This window comes from Entamoeba nuttalli (assembly GCF_000257125.1).
Source record: "Entamoeba nuttalli P19 unplaced genomic scaffold asmbl_2299, whole genome shotgun sequence".
Classification (NCBI taxonomy): Eukaryota; Evosea; order Mastigamoebida; family Endamoebidae; genus Entamoeba; species Entamoeba nuttalli.
In genome coordinates, this window is record NW_008575214.1 from 1 (window position 1) to 17889 (window position 17889).

The 17889-nt window shown below is 25.3% G+C and overlaps 12 protein-coding genes across 12 annotated transcripts; 5 read left to right on the forward strand and 7 right to left on the reverse strand.

The window, feature by feature from the left end:
* Positions 1-86: 86 nt before the first annotated feature.
* On the reverse strand, positions 87-2098 carry ENU1_017600 (cysteine protease, putative; the record flags this gene model as incomplete). Its single annotated transcript, XM_008856884.1, has 2 exons — positions 87-1730; positions 1790-2098. 2 exons carry the CDS (start codon positions 2096-2098, stop codon positions 87-89), a joined length of 1953 nt encoding a protein of 650 aa, XP_008855106.1.
* Positions 2099-2349: 251 nt separating this feature from the next.
* On the reverse strand, positions 2350-3715 carry ENU1_017610 (TFIID subunit, putative; the record flags this gene model as incomplete). The annotated part of the gene is made up of 2 exons (XM_008856885.1): positions 2350-3519; positions 3584-3715. 2 exons carry the CDS (start codon positions 3713-3715, stop codon positions 2350-2352), a joined length of 1302 nt encoding a protein of 433 aa, XP_008855107.1.
* A 141-nt stretch (positions 3716-3856) lies between these two features.
* ENU1_017620 (hypothetical protein) lies at positions 3857-4629 on the forward strand (the record flags this gene model as incomplete). Its single annotated transcript, XM_008856886.1, has 2 exons — positions 3857-4493; positions 4544-4629. 2 exons carry the CDS (start codon positions 3857-3859, stop codon positions 4627-4629), a joined length of 723 nt encoding a protein of 240 aa, XP_008855108.1.
* A 116-nt stretch (positions 4630-4745) lies between these two features.
* Positions 4746-5093, forward strand: ENU1_017630 (hypothetical protein; the record flags this gene model as incomplete). Its single annotated transcript, XM_008856887.1, has 1 exon — positions 4746-5093. The coding sequence occupies one exon, from the start codon at positions 4746-4748 to the stop codon at positions 5091-5093; it is 348 nt and encodes a 115-aa protein (XP_008855109.1).
* A 967-nt stretch (positions 5094-6060) lies between these two features.
* On the forward strand, positions 6061-6840 carry ENU1_017640 (hypothetical protein; the record flags this gene model as incomplete). Its single annotated transcript, XM_008856888.1, has 3 exons — positions 6061-6108; positions 6158-6346; positions 6400-6840. 3 exons carry the CDS (start codon positions 6061-6063, stop codon positions 6838-6840), a joined length of 678 nt encoding a protein of 225 aa, XP_008855110.1.
* Positions 6841-6892: 52 nt separating this feature from the next.
* ENU1_017650 (early endsome antigen 1, putative) lies at positions 6893-8791 on the reverse strand (the record flags this gene model as incomplete). Its single annotated transcript, XM_008856889.1, has 1 exon — positions 6893-8791. One exon carries the CDS (start codon positions 8789-8791, stop codon positions 6893-6895), a length of 1899 nt encoding a protein of 632 aa, XP_008855111.1.
* A 424-nt stretch (positions 8792-9215) lies between these two features.
* ENU1_017660 (hypothetical protein) lies at positions 9216-11180 on the forward strand (the record flags this gene model as incomplete). The annotated part of the gene is made up of 1 exon (XM_008856890.1): positions 9216-11180. The coding sequence occupies one exon, from the start codon at positions 9216-9218 to the stop codon at positions 11178-11180; it is 1965 nt and encodes a 654-aa protein (XP_008855112.1).
* A 122-nt stretch (positions 11181-11302) lies between these two features.
* On the reverse strand, positions 11303-13057 carry ENU1_017670 (hypothetical protein; the record flags this gene model as incomplete). Its single annotated transcript, XM_008856891.1, has 1 exon — positions 11303-13057. One exon carries the CDS (start codon positions 13055-13057, stop codon positions 11303-11305), a length of 1755 nt encoding a protein of 584 aa, XP_008855113.1.
* A 107-nt stretch (positions 13058-13164) lies between these two features.
* ENU1_017680 (BAR/SH3 domain containing protein) lies at positions 13165-14169 on the reverse strand (the record flags this gene model as incomplete). The annotated part of the gene is made up of 1 exon (XM_008856892.1): positions 13165-14169. One exon carries the CDS (start codon positions 14167-14169, stop codon positions 13165-13167), a length of 1005 nt encoding a protein of 334 aa, XP_008855114.1.
* A 692-nt stretch (positions 14170-14861) lies between these two features.
* Positions 14862-15746, reverse strand: ENU1_017690 (hypothetical protein; the record flags this gene model as incomplete). Its single annotated transcript, XM_008856893.1, has 3 exons — positions 14862-15059; positions 15108-15236; positions 15282-15746. The coding sequence occupies 3 exons, from the start codon at positions 15744-15746 to the stop codon at positions 14862-14864; spliced, it is 792 nt and encodes a 263-aa protein (XP_008855115.1).
* An 81-nt stretch (positions 15747-15827) lies between these two features.
* ENU1_017700 (hypothetical protein) lies at positions 15828-16259 on the reverse strand (the record flags this gene model as incomplete). Its single annotated transcript, XM_008856894.1, has 1 exon — positions 15828-16259. The coding sequence occupies one exon, from the start codon at positions 16257-16259 to the stop codon at positions 15828-15830; it is 432 nt and encodes a 143-aa protein (XP_008855116.1).
* A 175-nt stretch (positions 16260-16434) lies between these two features.
* ENU1_017710 (SPRY domain containing protein) lies at positions 16435-17594 on the forward strand (the record flags this gene model as incomplete). The annotated part of the gene is made up of 2 exons (XM_008856895.1): positions 16435-16947; positions 16998-17594. 2 exons carry the CDS (start codon positions 16435-16437, stop codon positions 17592-17594), a joined length of 1110 nt encoding a protein of 369 aa, XP_008855117.1.
* Between the last annotated feature and the right edge of the window lie 295 nt (positions 17595-17889).

Below are 17889 nucleotides of genomic sequence, written 5' to 3' on the forward strand. Positions count from 1 at the left end.
AATCACTGAATTATTAAAAAGTATGTGTAGTAGATAAAATAAAAAGAGAGAAGAAAGAATAAAAAAAAATAAATTAATATGTATAATTATAATAATGCATTTAATAATAATGACAATGTGATAAATATATAAAGAAATATTAATGCTAAAAATGAATTGATTTGGCAATCTCCATTGTAACTGAAATAAGGAAGAAAACATTCAACACAATTTGGAGTTGTAATATTACAAAAACGACAATTTTTTTTACATACTGATGAATAACACTCCCCATTTAATAGAGTATAACCAACTTCGCATAATTCACAAAAAGTATTTGAACTATCACAATCAATACATTTATCTTTACAAGTACTTACACAAGAATATTGATTTAGTCGATAGAACCTTTTACATGAATAACATCGTTGTGATTCTCTATCACATGTCTTACATCCAACAGGACATAATACATTACAATATCCATTAAGAAGTTCAGACTTATCTTTACATTTAATACAAGTTTCATTATATGGATCACAAATCTCACAATCATCCGTACAGTTGTATATACATTCAGTCCCATTTAATATATATGAAGGTTGACATGAAGTACATTCAAGAGTTTCTCGTTCACACGTTTTACAATATTTTGGACATTTTATTACACATTTACCATCTTGTAATATTGCATTATTTTTACAAGAAAAACATTCTTCAAGAGCTTTATCACAAGTTAAACAATCATCAGGACATTCTCTTGTACACATTCCATTTTTGTCTAATCTGGATAAATAACTACATTCAAGACATTTACCAGTTTCTTTATCACAATCAATACAATAAGAATCTCCTTCACAATAATAAAATTGAATAATATAATTTGTTGGTTGTTTTCCTTCTGGTTGAGTTCCAATTCCACACGAATTAGTCATTGAAATTTTCATATAACCTTTGTTATCTTCTCCCCAACCGTTCCACCAATTTTTTATAATAAGATAACTAGAATTATTTTGAGTACCATAACCAACAACAACAATAGAATGAGAAGCAATAATTGATTCATTTTTACAATGTTCTATATCTAAAATTCCATATTTATATCCTTGAATTCCATTAAATAATTTTATAGAAGAAACAAATGGACCATATACTAATAATAATGATTTAAATTGTTCTGGTTTATTAATTGAGCCAAACTCAATAATATTTTTTACTAATCCATTAGGATGTTGAAGAAAACATTTTTCATGTTTACATGAAAGATATTGTGATGGTTCTAAATTAGAACTTTCATTCTGAAAATATACATAAGGAAAATCTTTTAATATTTCTTCAGTATCTCCTCCACAACATCCTTTAGCTTCTGGTGAACAATCAAAATATAAATTTGTATTAATTGATGCATTTTTTAATGTTTGATTTTTATAAGAAATAAATGCAATTTCTTTTGCTGCAAATGCATAACAACCATCACAACCTGACCAATAAATATCAGTACAAAAATCATCAGTTTTCATTGAATTAGAATTATTTAATGTGTATTTTCCACATCTTGAAAAAGATGCAGGAGGATCAGTTATTTGAGGAAGAATTGGAGGTGGGAAGATTATTGATGAATTTTTTAAAGACTTTGGATTTGAACAACCAATTTCAGAAAGGCTTTTATCACTTAATATAGTTATACCAAATACAGCAGTAATTTTAGAAGAAGATAATGAATTAAAATATCTATATATTTTAATTTGTTCCTATTTGATATTATGAATATCAGTTTAATGAATATTTGAATATAAAACAATTTACAAACCATAAAAATATTTTTTCTATAATTAATTTCTGTTGTAGTCGAATAACTTTTATTAAAATATTTACAAAAATTTTCCCACAATATTTCATCAGGTAATTCTAAATTAAATTGATCATCATCATTGTCATTTGTATTATTTAAAAGATCTTCATTAATATTTTGTATTTTAATATTATGTTCTTGTATTTCTTGTAGTTCATTAAAATATTCTGAATAATTTATTGAATGAATTAGTGATGGACAAAATGTTTGTTGTGCATAAGTGTAAATAGAAAAAAGTAATATCACTTTTATTGTTATTTCATTCATCTTTAATTTTGAATAACTAAAATTATAGTTCTTTTATCTCTTTTTTTTTGTTTATTGAAGTTTTATGAAATTGCTTCAATAAACAAAAAAAGAAGAGGAATGACATTAAAAACAAAATTTATAATTTCTATTGAATAACATAAATATTATTTTATAGTTTTTTTAAATTTATTTTTTTTAATAACAAATAAAAAAAAAATAGTTAAAAAATGTTATTTTAATTAATAAATCAATTAAATTCAGAAAATGTATTACAGAGTAATATTTTTTATATCTGGATCTACTAAACTTGTTGGTACTATTACATCCCCAAATATTTCATGAAGTGTTTTAAATGTCTCATCAATATTAAATTCATCAGCAACTAATTCTTTCTTTTTATCTCGAAGTTCATCACAAACGTTTTGTTTTGAATCCATCATCATTTCTTTCATTTTTTCAGCAAGCATAAATGCAGCATCAAAAAGTGCTTGTAAACACATTTTACACTCATTACTACTTCCAAGATATCTCTCTTTTAATGATTTCATTGCTGGAACTAATAAATGATAGACAGCACGTGGTCCCATTGCAGTAATACCAACAATTCCCCCATATTGAGTTGTTAAAGGTTTTGTTGCATCAGTAATAGCTTGTAAATATGTTTGAAGTAAACGAGCATGAAGACGACCATATTTTTCTGAATAACGGTCACGTAATTTTTTTACAATAGCAGCAGCTTGAACACGAATATTCCAATGATTATCATAAGAATTTGTGCCAATTTGTTTTGTTACAACTAAAGTTAAAATAACTGGGAATAATTGATGTAAATAAGGTTCAAGATTAATGTTTTGATTTTCTCTCATAGCATTTACTAAAGACAACATATTAGCTAATATTTCTAATGAACCAAGATTAGCCAATGTATGATTTGAAATGTATCTAATAAAATATGGTGTTAGTTGTTGCAATCCAGAATCTGTTCTTACACTATCTAAACATTCATCAATTTTTTCTTTATTATTAGTGTTAAGAATTTCTACTACCATGTCATAATACATTTGTAATTCTTTACTTAATGAATGTTGAATTATTGGTTTTGTTTCAATAGTTTCTTCTTGTTTTTGTTTTTCTTGAACAACAACTGATGGATTTTGAGGAATTAATGGTTGAACTCCTTCTACAGTTAACCAATGACATCCAACATTAATATCACGTGGAATATCTGGGAAAAATTGACAATGAACAGCTTCATTTAATCCAATACTTTGTTCTTGTCGTACAAACATTTCATGATTAGAAGGAAGTCTTTGATAATATAATGGAATTGATGGATTATATCCATAGTATGGTTCGAGTTTCTTTAATTTTAATGCAGAATTAATGTCTTGAATTGTTAATATTTTACGTTTAGAATGTCTCATAAATTTAGTAGCTTCCTATTCATTTGTTAGTGATACACTTTATTAAAATCATTACTATAAAATAATTATGTAAGCAAACATTGAATAATTCACTAATTGAATTTTCTGCTTCTTCTGAAATTAAATTAATCATTTCATCACTCATTTCTTCGAATCCATTTGCACTTAACATACTTTTAATAAAATCAAGAGGTATCTTTTGCGAAGTCATATGATCTACATTTATCTCTTTTCACTTCATTTTTTTTTTGTTATATTCACTCAAATGTTTAATTAATTAAAAAAAAAAGAATTATTGTTTTAGATTAAATATCTTAAAATATTATTAAATAGTCCAAATTGCTTGTGAAACATGGGAATCACTCAGTCAATTCCTTTTGAAGAACAAATACCTAATACCCCTCCTACAGAAATGGAAGAAATTCAGCCAGATGTTCCATTAGTTAATGCACAAATTAAACACGTTGTGTTATATTGTATTGATAAAATGACATTACATGTTAGTAATGGTTTTCTTCATTTTTTAATTGATTGTGCTATAGAAGCACATCTTGAAGCATATACAATGGTTGAAGGTCAAAAAAAAATTTTAGAAACAAAAGAATTACCAGCTCAAATGCAACAAGAAGTGTCAATTCCAAATATAAGTAATATTTTAGCATTAACTATTGACATTACAAAATCAGTAAATGCTAATATTCCACTTACTGAATATATTTTGATTGATTCTATCTCTGTAACTATTTTATTAACTAGTGAAGTACCAAAAATTTCTAGTCAACAATTTCATATTGGTGATGTTACATATAACTCATTTGATGTATTTGGTGTTGATAGTGATGATGTTACTGGTACTGATAATCTTTGTGTTATTTGTACAACAGACCCACGAGAAATTTTATTATTACCATGTAGACATATTACTATGTGTGCTGGATGTTATGAAGAAGTTAAAGAAAGAACACACCAATGTCCAATATGTCGAACTCGTTTGTTACAATAAAAATCAAATTATTATTTAAAGTAATTAACAACATAGCAATAACTGCAGCAATTAATTTTTCAAGAAAGTCTGTTGCATCAAAAGATGATGCAACAGAAATAGAAATTGTTGATACTAAATGATCTTATGAATTTTGTTGATTCAAAATCTCTTTTTGGTTTGGTTTTAAAGAATCAAAAATTTAAATAAAAGTTTAATTGGTTAAAAGAAGAACTGAACTTATTATTTATATAGTCAAATGACTGCAAACCAATCTAAGCCAATTGATCCTTTTGAATATCAAATAAAATTAATTGATACACAAACTGAACTTGAACACACACGTGCTATTGTCGCACAACAAGCTAGCGAAATTCTTCGTTTAAAAAGAAAAGAGTCTCAGGTTATTGACTTAGAAAAGGAATTAAACCAGTTAGAACTATTTATGAAAGAAACAGAACAACAAATGAATGATATTAATTTAGGAAATGAAAATGATAGACAAAGACTATTAGATGATTGTCAAAAAGTTAAATTATTTTTTGAAGCTCTTCAAAGCCAAGTGGATACTCTTCAGTCATTAGAAAGTCTTACTAGTTCTGTATAATTGAAAATTAATGTTTAAAAAAAAATAAACTTAAAGAACCTGGTAGTATTAGAAAAGAATAATATCTATTATTTTAATCAAGTGATTTCTTATTTTGAAATGGAAGTGTTGGTTTTGAAAATTCATCTAATTGAGGTTTATACTGAACATAAAGAAAAGAAAGAAGAGAAGTTGGGATTGTTAACACAAATATACCTACCATTAAATTAAAAGCAAACGTACATCCAATACTAAGAATGACAATATGTACTATTATAATTATAAATAATAATTTGATAATATCCATCTTTTATTGTCAAATTAAATTATTTTTTTTTAGTTCTATTTGTTTTTGTAAATAAATAGAATTACTTTGTTTTTATAATTTTAATCACCGATATTTTGTATCTAAATTATCTTATTATTAACGTTTTAACTAAGACATTTATTCTTTGTTAATAAATAATTGTTATTTACACATTTTTTTATAAGTAGCTTGTTTAATGAAAAATTGAAAAAAAAGTATTTGTTATATAATTTTCATCATCTTTGTTATTTAAAATTTGTTGGTTAAACTTATAAATAAAAAAGTAAATGGATTTCATATCAAAAGTATTTCTCTTAATGCCTCGTAAATAACAATAATAAAATAGTAATAATCTCATAATAAATTTGTTTTTAAATATTTTTTAGAGATGTTTAAATGATTATTTGGGACAATGTAGACTTATAAAAATCACAATTGTTATTTATTAAGTAATTATGTTATTCATTTTAATGAATAAATATCTATCTTTTGATTTTGGTATTTCATATATTCATATAAATATTATCCATTAATAATTCAATAAAAAGAAGAAAGCTTCAAATAATAATAATATTATTATTATCTAAAATTAGAAATTATGTTTTTGAAAAAACAAAAAAGAAAGAAAATAAAAAATGAAAAAAATAATTAGAACTATAAAATAATTATTTCAAAGAAAAAATGCCATCAACCAAACGTGCATTTTCAACAACTAGTATTTTCTTATTTGTTTGTTAATATTTAAAAAAAGAAATTAGAAATGGACTTATAAATTTAGACACTTGGGACTGTAGGATTATTAATCTCAGTTGTATTATTTGTATTATTAAAGAATTCAATGCATTTTATTCCAAGTGGAATAAAATGGATTCTTTCATTTAGTATTTGTGGTTCATCAGTGGCATTAATTACATCATTAATTGGAATATATAGTGGATTCCAATTAAAGAAAATATTCATATATATTGTTTGTTTTATTATTTTTAAGATAATAAAAATAATTATTAATAAAATAAATAGTATATTGGAGGATGTGTTGTAGTTACTATTCTTTTTCTTGGTACTACAGTAACAAGTTTTATTGGAGTTGCATTTCCTGATTGGAGTTTAACTCATTTTTGGAATGGTTTGAATTCTAATCAAAAAGCATTTACTGAAGTTGCATATAGATGTTGTGGATGGAAGGCATATTCTCAAAATGATTGTGCATATTATCCAATTCCAGGAGAAGTACAAGCACCATGTTATGCTAAGTTATATTTTCCATATAATGGATTTATTATTATGACATTAATTCTTGGAACTCTTGCTTCAGTCATGTGTGTTTCATTTATTGGGATGGCTGTATATTTCATTATTACATTTAAAGTAGGTAATGGCTCTTCTTCATCTGCAGCTTCTAAAAAGGATGATGATTATCAAAGAGTTGTTGATGAGTTTAGTGAAAACATTGAGGAATAATACAATTCCCTTTCATCTATTTCTTAAAACAAATGTTTTTTCAATTTACTGTTTAATTCCATTTCTTAAATTCTTGAAGAATATGTCCATTTTCATCTGTTACTTCTCCATTATGAAAATGTATTTTAATAAAACCTTCTACACTTGCTGTTTCACCTTCTAACCCAATTAATTGAATTGGGATATCTCCAAATAATTTTCTTACTCGCATTTTCATTTCTAATCCTTCTTCTTTATTTGTACAAACAATAATAATTCCTTTTGGTTCTTGTTCATCAAAAACTTCCCAAAAATCATTAGTCTTTACAGTGTTAATAAGCCATTTTATTATTTGTTGTTGTTCAGGATTATCTTCATTACAAATAATATGCATAACTTCTCCTTCTTTTAATTCTTTAAAAATTAAATCATTCTGACTTTTACTTTGAATAATTTCTTTTTCTTTTATTGCTTGTTTTCTTTCAAAATTTTCTTTAAGATTATCTGGGTCTATAACTGATGCTTTTGGTCTTATTTTTAATGTTCCACTTCCTTTTGTTTTACTTTTTGATGTTTCTTTATAAACACTTGTTATTTTATTTAATACACCAGGGTTTGTTTCTATTGTTTTTTTAATATCATCATTTCCTGTATTTTGTATGGATGTTTTCATTGTTTTTGAACTTGATTTTTTTATTTTATGTAATTGTTTTCTTTTTGGTTCTGGTTCTTTTGATGCGTTAAGACTAGGCTCTGAATGAGTTTCTAATGACTTTTTTCCTTTGGACAATTTTTCTTTTTCTTCTAATGGAGGAGTTACTACAATTGGAACTGTTGGTTTACTTGAAAGACTACTTTTTGATTTTGTTTTATGTTGTTGGTCTTTTGGAGAAGATAAAACAAATAATAATGGTTCTGTTTTATGTTCACCTTTTTTTTTCTTACTTTCTGATTCTAGACGAGGGGTTTTTTGTTGAGATTGTAAATAATTATTATTTGATAAATGAGGATCTAATTTAGGAATTTGAGTATCTGCTTTTTCTACTTGAGATGATAAGATACAATCTTTATAATTAATTACAGTTGGTTCTGTTTTAGATTTTGTTATTTGAGTTTTTGGTGATAAAAGGGAATTTAATTTTTTATTAATATCTAATAATGAAATTTCTGTTTGAGTTGATTTATTCTTTAATATAGAAATCTCTTCTAAAATTTTTGTATATTTTTCATCATTATCCATAATAGAAATTGAAACTTTCTTTTTTACATCAATTAATTCATTAGCACAATTATTAGTTTTTAAGATACATTCATTTAGTCTTTTTTTAAACATATCATTTAAATTTTTTTCATTTTCATTTGAATTATTTGTAACGTTAAGTACTAAATGAATTTTATTTTCAATTTCATTTATTCTTTTTTCAATTAATATAAATTTTTCTTTTATAAAAGAGTTTGTCTGTTCATTAGTTTTAATATTTTCTTCACATTGAATAATTCGAGATATTAAGTCATTAATTATTAAATCATCATTTCCTATTTTCTTTATTTCGTTTTGTAGAAGTTTTTTTTCACTTAGTTTCAATATCATTTGTCTTAATTCACAAATTTGGTTCATAACATTTTCTAATTTTTTGTTATATTCTTCTATGAGTGTTGCTTTAGTTTTATTGCTCAAAGTATTTCCTTCTATAAGAATTATTTCTTTAATACCTTTTCCTAAAGTGAAATTAACTTTATAATTTGTTTCAATTGGTTCAATAGAAAGGATTGAACCTATTGACTTTATTCCATCAGGTTCAGAAAATATTTTAATCGAATTTGAATAATATCCATCACTCCTTAATACCTTATTTTCAGCTTTCATTTCTACTATTAATTCATCAATAAATCCTGTTAATCCTTGTTTTAATGTAAATAATACATGAAATACTATTTTATTGGTAGTAAACTCAATTTTTCTTTCAGTCATTTTTTTGATTTTGTTTAAATTATTTAGTAATTTAAAGTTTTTAGATATTTAACATTCATTTGGTTCTTTTTTATGTATCTGATTAGTATCATCAATTTTCCTTTTTTTATAGAAATGTGAATTTTCTGAAATTCCAAAAAAATCTTTATTCAAAAGAATTTAAGTATTATGACTAAAAAGTCACTTTCATTATTGGAAATTATATTTATAAAAAAATAGATTGGTGAGTGAAAGAGTAATCAATGAATGGAAATTCATCAAATAGAAAGATATTTGGATTGGAGTAAAAAATAAAAAAAATAAAAATAAAAAAAGAAAGAAGAAAAAAAAAATAATAAAAAGTTAAAATGAAAAGAAGATCGAAATATAAAAATAATTAGGAAAATTGAACTAAAAAATAAAAAGAGGTAAATTTAAGAGAAGAATGGCAGAAAATGAAGAATTAAATGTTTCAGTTATGCAACTCCAACCATCAATATTTGAGGCATGGGCAAAAAAACAAGGAGGTTCTGTAAAAAATTGGAAAAAGAGATGGTTTGTATTAAAACCAACAAGACTTTGGTATTTTAAAGCTAAAAATTCAACAAGTGCACAAGGATATATTGAACTAACACCTCAAACTACAATTCAAGAAGAAACTGGAATGAATGTACCTGGTAAAAAATTTTTCTTTAGTATAGATTCTAGAAATCAAAAAGGAACAAGAAAATTTATATTTTGTGTTGATAATGAAGTGTATTTAAGAGAATTTTTAAAAAGAATTTTCGATGCTATTCATGCCCAACAACAACTTAATCTTCCTAAAACTACTTCTGTTGTTCAAAAAGTGGAAGAAATTCAATTGGCTCCAATTAATGTTGGTGGTTCTCAACCAAGTTCTTTAAGTCCTACACAAAACTTAAATAATTCTATTCAGTCTAATACTTCTATTCAACAATCAAATCTTCAACAAAATAATCAAATAATTTCTTCTTCACAAGAAAAATCTACTCAGTCTCCTCTCTTGGATAAACCTCAAACTCAAGCACCAAAACCACAGAAAAAAGCTGGTTGGGTTGTTACTCGACCAACTATTTCACATGGAAGTATTACACAAACACAATCAAGTTGTGACAACACTTCTTTACAAAATGGGAATGAAGAAAATAAAATGCAAGTCCAACAAGAATTGGAGGATATTCGTCGTGTAGAAGAAGAGAAAAGAATGGAAAAATTTAGACAACAACAAGAAGAATATATGAGAATTCAACAAGAAGAAGAAAAGAAACGTATTGAAGAAGAAATTCAAAGACAAATGGAAGAACAACAAAAAGAAGAAGAACAAAAAATTCGAGATCAACAAGAAATGATAAGACAACAAGAAGAATTACTTAAACAACAAGAACTTCAACAACAATTAGAAGAAGAAGAAAGAAAGAAAAAAGAATTAGAAGAACAAGAAAAGATGAAACAAATGAATGTTATTATAGATGAAAATAATAAAAAAGAAAATAGTTCAAGTTCAACATCTGATTATGATGATGGAGAAGATATAACATTACAAAATGTTATTTCATTTGTTCAAGCATTTGAATGGATTGGAGAAAATGCACAAGAATTTGTTCAATTATTCTATGATAATATTCCTAGAAGATCTCCTACTCATCTTTCAGCATCAGTTAATCCAACTGGAACAGAAATATTTTTAAGATGTACATCACCATTATCAGAATTAAGAACTGTCATAGAATTTTTTAATCAAGTTGGATCACCAGAAGAACAAATAGAAAAAATGAAAACAGAAGCAGGAAGAAATGGAGTTTTAGCAATTGAAAGTTGGATATCTTTAAGTGATAAAGGAGGATGTGATGCTGGATGGAATATTATTGCAGAACAAGATAGTTTAGATGTAATTCAAGATATTTCTGATCCATCAGAAATAGATAGTGTTGGTATTATTAAATTATGGTGTGAAACTAATCATGTTGATTATGTACATCGATTTGGTAGAGATATGGGGGATCAACCACCATATAATACAGAATTTTGGATGGATATTCCATCTAATGAAATAGAAATGATTCAAAATGCAGCTACAGCATTTATGTTCCCAGAAATACCAAAAGAAGTATTAGACTCATGTTTAGGATCACGTGTAATGGTAAAAGTAGTAACAAGTGAAGATGGCTTTGTAAAATTCTCAGTTATCATTGAGAAAATACAAGAACAAAATATAAAGAATTGTATTGAATTATTAAAAGAAGATCCAACAGATGTATTAAATTTACAACAATTATTAAACATTAAAATAGAAGGATTTGAATATACATTCTTAAATGAAGGATTTGGATACGATGTTTATAATGAAGGAGCTAAAACATCTGTTGTATTCAGAATGGGTAGTTTCTAAGAAAGATTAAAAAAGAAATTCAATACATTTTTAAGTTTAACTCAATCAATTTTTAGTTATTTCAAATTATATGTAAAAGATATATGATATTTTAATTAAACAAAATGAAAGAAGAAATGAATTTATTTCAATACAAATCGATTAAGTTCACTAATGAAGTTTTTAAATGAATTTAATTCATTATCATCTAACATACAATATTCTAATAATTCACTCCCATTAAAAGGAATGATTAATTCATTCAAAATAAGAGGAAATTGTATATTATATTTTAATGAATTCACTAATATTCCAACTTGATTTCCTTCACAATGAATATTTTGGTCATCAGTAAGTATAACAACTCTTCCAAAATTAAGAAAAACAATTGCAGAAGCTTCAATTTGTTTAATTATTTCTTTTTTTAATAAAGTATGTCTTGCCTGTGGTTGTTGATAATTATTAGTAAAGATATAAATAATTGGATTATAAATGGAATATAAATAATATGGATCAAAGTCAAAGAGAAGATGTTGGTATAATGCTGATAATTGTGGATTAGCTCGAGAATATAATGGAGATGTTAATAAATAATTACAAATTTTTAAAAAAGTTAAAAATTGATAATGAGGAGTTGATAATACTGTTAAATAACGTTTTAAATTCTTTTTTAATTCTAAAGGGTCTGGAAGATTATAAAATAATGATTGAATAGATGCTCCAATAGACAAACTATTATAATATTCTATAACTGTATTAACCATTATAAATTTTATTGTTTCTATACAACTACATTTAAATGAAAGAGAATTATAATCCAATGAATCATTATAAATAAACTGCATATATAATACTGTTTTTTTATACTTTGATTTCTCTTTGAAATAAATAGAAATATTTGAATGACTTTTTGGAGTTGTTGGTGCTAATGAAAATATAACTTTTTTTTTAGGAAAGGTTTTATCATTAAAACTTCTTTCAAATGTTGAGTTGATTATTTGTATTTGAGATGGATATAATATTGTTAATGTCCCACCATTCGTTCTAGGCATTTCAAGATCATTTATTAATGAATTGATTGAGTCATCAAATGTTTGTGATGTATGTCTATCCCATGTATGAAGAGATCCACCATTTAGTCTAATATAATGAAGAAGAATTGGATAAATATCTGATTGATATTTATCAGGAAATACTACATGAAGAGGAACAGATAACTGGATTGGGTAAGGAAGTTCTTTAGCGTTTGTATTTATAAATGAAACCAATTCTATTCCATGAGTACAAATTGTATTAATTAATTGAATACATTTACACCATCCATCAAGACATTGATGTAAATGAATTAAATCAATAAAAGGAAGATTTTCATTAAAATTTGATAAAATAGAATCAACCATAGATGGTGTAAGCCATAAAGATTCAATATTAAATGGTAATTCAGTTATTTCTTTTAATCCAGGAATTATATTAATATTCATTCTTGTTCCATTTTTAATGTAATGAATTGAATTTTCATTAAAGAAGATACATGCCACTTTATATCCTTTTGAACTAATTTGTTTAATTGTTTTTTTAATCATTTCTTGACATGAAACAATTTCTAATTGTAATGATATTAAAAATATGAATTTCCTTTCAGTAGAAGAATGTTGTATTTCTGTATGAATAGTTGCTTGTGTTTTTGGGATATTTTCTATATTTTCATTAATTCTTCCACAATTACAACAAATAAATGAATTTCCATTATGTGTATTATAGATATTATCATAATAACCACATTTACATTGACTTGGTTGTATTGATGATTGTTCATTAATAGGGTATGGAGTAATATGAATTGTGTGTGGTAAAATATCTTTTTGCCTATAAATGAATTGACATGATGTGGTTATCATTACTTCTTTTTTATTTCATTTAGTTCTTTTTATATTTTTTATTTTTTCATTAAAAAAGTTTTTAATTAAAATTAACCATAATTATAGTTAATTATCTTTTCTTTTGTTTAATTAACGTAATTCGATGGGAAAATACCTTTTACTCCATTAAGTTCTCCACTCCACCAATCACCTGACTTCTCTAATACAGTAATGACATCTCCTTCTTTAAAAGACAACTCTCCTGCATCTACAGCAGTATAATCATAAAGTGCTGTTACAGTTGAAAATTGATTTGTTGGTTGAGGAGTAGTCATAACTGGAGTAGTTGGTTCTGTTGGTTTAGTTTGAGAAGTGAAATCATCATTAATAAATCCTCCTAGATCATTATTTTTCTTAGCACGAACATTTTCTAAAACAATCATTGATTGTTCATTTGGTGTGATTGGAATTTCTTGTTTTAAATCTACTTCAGGAATTGATGAAATAATACTTGGTACTTTAGTCCAAATTTCATTTAATTCATTAATATAGTCTGTGTAACTCTTCATACAATTAACACAAATTTGTGGAAATTGTATTTTAACTTGTTCTATACATTTGTTTATGTCAGTAACTATCTCATTTCTCAAATAATCATAATTGTCTTTAGCTTCATTATATCGAGTCTCTGCTTCAGCTAACCCATTTTGTTTTTCTGGTGCTTTTTTAGCAATTGACTCATATTTGTCATGAGCTGCATCCATATCTAATCTTCTTTGTCCTAAAGTTTTAGTCCTTTTTTCCATAATAGTACATGCCTCAACAAGCCTTTGAATTGGTTCAATTACTTCCTCTTTAATTTTCATACCATATAAATGACCTTTCATATCTATTTCTTCAAAAATACTATAACACTCTTGACAACAACATCCTTCTCCTAATAAATCTTTTCCATCTTTCATTGCTTGCATATGACAAACAGTTGATGATCTTCCTGCATCTGGTAGTTTTGAATATGAAGAACTAGCTTTCTTTAATTTCTTAATAGTATTTTGCAAGTCAATTTTTAATTGATTTACTTCATTATCTTCAGTCTTTTTAGAAACTCCAACAATTTCTTTAACTCCTTGGAATGATCTCTTAAAAAACATATTATTTCTGGGTTTTAAGTTCTTACCCATTTTTAGATGTTTACTATTCTGTTCATCTGTATTTTCATTTTATTCTCTCCTTTATTTATCTCAATCCTTCTTTAATCATTTCTTGTTATCATAGTTTTTTCTTTTCAATTTTTATGAAGAAACTTTGATTAGATCCATTCTTTCTTAATGGTTATAAACAAAAATCCATTAATTAAGTTTGTTATCTTTATATTTCATTAATACATTTTTCTTTAATTAATTTATGGATTATGTTTCTTACTTCTTATAATAATTTTATGTGTTTATTTTCTCAATTGTGTTTTTTTTTTGTCATATTAAAAAATAAATTATTATATCTTTTCATTTCCTTTTTGTTTTTTTCAGGAATGTGTATTGTTTTCTTTTTATCTTTTTTGGATATAACTATCACAGAAGCAGAAGTTAAGCAAAAACTCTTATTTTTGGAAATATACATTGAAAAAAATAAAAGAGTTTAGTTCAAGAAATTACAAATAAAAAGAATAAAAAGAAAGAACCATTCAATTAAGTTAAGTAATAACCAACACAAAAAGGCAATAAAAAATATTATTTATAATGTGAATAAATTAATGATTACTTAGACATATATATTCAATTATGTTAAAATAACACACTTTGAAATAGGAAATAAAAAACAATAACAAAATTTTTAAAGAAAAAAGTTATTCAAAATATGCTCCACAAGTTGGACAACGACCTTTTTGTTTTTCACAATAAATGCCAAAACAAGAAGAACATACATACCCATGGTCTAATGGTTTTTTACAATGGAAACACCATAACTTCCAATCAATTGCAGGTTGTTGATTTCCAGTTACTCGAATTATTTTTTCAGTGTCACAATCAGAAGTATTATTACTCTAATAATTAATTGAAATGAAAAAAGTTTCTTTTTGAATAAAACAAACTAATAGCCTTGGAAAGAGGGATTGAAGTGTAGCAGTATTGTAAATTCCATTTGTTAAGTATGAAGCTTGTTGACAAAAAGTGCATCTTGTTTCAATTACACTTAATACAATTGTATCAATGGTTGTTTTCTATTAAATAAGTAATTAAATGATGATTAAAACCATTTAACAAACAATTCTCTGAGCAGCAAAAACACAATTCATAAGAGGAATAAATTTTGGTGAACTTTCAAATGGAGTTGATACAACAATTATTTTTTTCTGAACGTCTGGTTGAAGTTTACCATCTTTATTAATTGTGGTGAGGGCTAATGACATTGCTGATGATAGATTTGGTTCATTGACAAGAAATTTATCATTTAATACTTCTTTTATTGCTTCTGCTATTGATGTAGTTAATTCTCCTCTATCACTTTCTTTTACAAATACACTTTTACCAGCATAAACAATTGTAAAAATTGATGAATTATCATGAATTTCTTTTAAAACTCGAATAAATGAATTTATTATATTTACATATTCTCTTATTTCTTCAACATTTAGTTTTCTATTATTATGAACAAAAAATGTTGCATCAAGCAATATTCCACAAATCATAGGTAAACTTTGTTTAATCAGAGTAGATTGTTGTTTTTGCATGAACCAAATGAATCATTTAATCTTTTTTTAATTAATTTTCATTTTTTTTTTATTCATTTATCATTATTTATTATCATTAATCTAAGTAATTGGTGGTAACGAAATTTCTTCAACGCAACGTTCAGTGGCGCTATTAAGTTGTTTGTCTGTTTTTTCTTTTTCTTCATAAGAAGGAAAAATAACTGGTGGGAATGATGGAGCCATTGGAAACATAACAGGTGAAAAAATTGTTCTTTTTTCATGAGGTTGGGTTGGATATTCAGGTTGAACAAATGAATCTGAACAAATAAGTTCTTCTTCATAATATTTTTTGGACAAATGAAGTTCTAATTCATTTCGAATTAAATACAAGAGCTGAACTTCCCTATTCATTTGAAGTTCAACCATTTCAAGTGTTTGTTCCATCATCTTTAATTTCTTTTCTACCAAATTAATTTGTTGTTTTAAATCTGTTTTTTTTTCGGTTGTACAATCTTCACTTTGTTTTTGTTCTTCACTTTGATTTCTTTTCATATATTTTTCAATCTTATAAACTCTTAACTAGTGTAGTCTTTCATTTCAATTACATTAATTAATCTTATCGAAAAGAAAGTATTTTGTAAACTTCAAAAAAAAAAGAGGAATTTAGAAAAAAATAAAAGAAGAATAAAAACTTAAAAAAAGAAAATCAATAAACTAAATTTTATAAATGCAACACAAATTGTTAAATCTATTCCAGTTACCAGAACGTGCTTTAGACATGATCCTTTCTAACTTAAGTAATGAAGATTACCTAAAAATGGTTGAAGCTTATGAAGAATTTATACCTCAACAAATGTCATTATCAAGATTAAAAAGTATTTTTGGTGAGAAGATTGAGATTGAAAAAAAATTAGAAAACCGAGGATGGCATTACCTTATTCGTAAACTTATTAAACAAGCACATCCACAAGAGTTAGTTTCTAATATAAGTGACAATAGATTTTTTACTGTATCTGGGAGAAAATACTCTCCTACAAGTGCTAAACATATGGATATGTGCACTCATATTGGTCAATACCCTTTTGGTCCAGAAAAAATGGTTGGTGTTATGACAAACCCAAACAATGAACGTGTTATTATTGAATCAAATATCTATTATTTTGAAGTAACATTTGATAAAATAGATAATCCATTTGAATATACTTTTGCTATTGGACTTTGTCCGTTACATTATAAAAAAGTTTGTTTATATTCTTAAATTAAACTATAAAAATAAGAGTCATTAAATAGGATAAATTCATTGGTTGGGAAGAAAATTCTATTGGATATCATTCAGATGATGGTAAAATGTTTTATAACAATCCAAAAGGAAAGACATTTGCAAAACCTTATGGACAAGGAGATACAGTTGGTTGTGGATTTGATGTTTCAAATCATATTGTTTTCTTTACAATAAATGGGGTTAGTCTTCCTCTTATTCCTGTTAAAGAAAATGCTTTTTACCCTGCAATTAGTTTAAGAAGTTACAAAGACTTTACTATCAACTTTGGAGAAGAACCATTTAAATATGATGTTTATCATTTTAAAACAAAAGATGAAGTTAAGGATGGTCATAAAGACCAAAGTAGTGAACAAACCTTTGATAAATCAAACTTGTTTTTCAATTCTAAACTATTAAATCACTTCTTAAACTCAGAAGATGAAAGTTCTGGTTCAAATAGTTTTAATCCAACTAATTCAAATTGTGAAAGAACGAATAAAGACGAAATAAGTGAAGATGGAACCAACAGGGATAATTCTAATAATGAGGGGTCTGAGGATGAAGAATTAGAAGAGTCAATAGATGAAGATACTGATGAAGACACAAGTAGTATTTTCTCTGAATAATCAGTTCAGTAATATATAACAATTTTTAGTTAATATTTTTGTTTTATAAAACAAACAATTTCATAAGTCTAAAAATCAAAAATTTTCTTTTACTTTTGGTTAGAAATGATAATATAACAACTGTAAAAGGAGTTTAGAAAATGAACTAAAAGTATATGAGTTTAACAAGTTATATAGCCTAATTAGATAACATAAAATGTTTTTAATTCTACTATCCATTGAAACAACAATATCTTGTTTTAATAATTCAATTTATAATAGGGATTTGAAAGAAAATATAAGAAAGATATTAGTG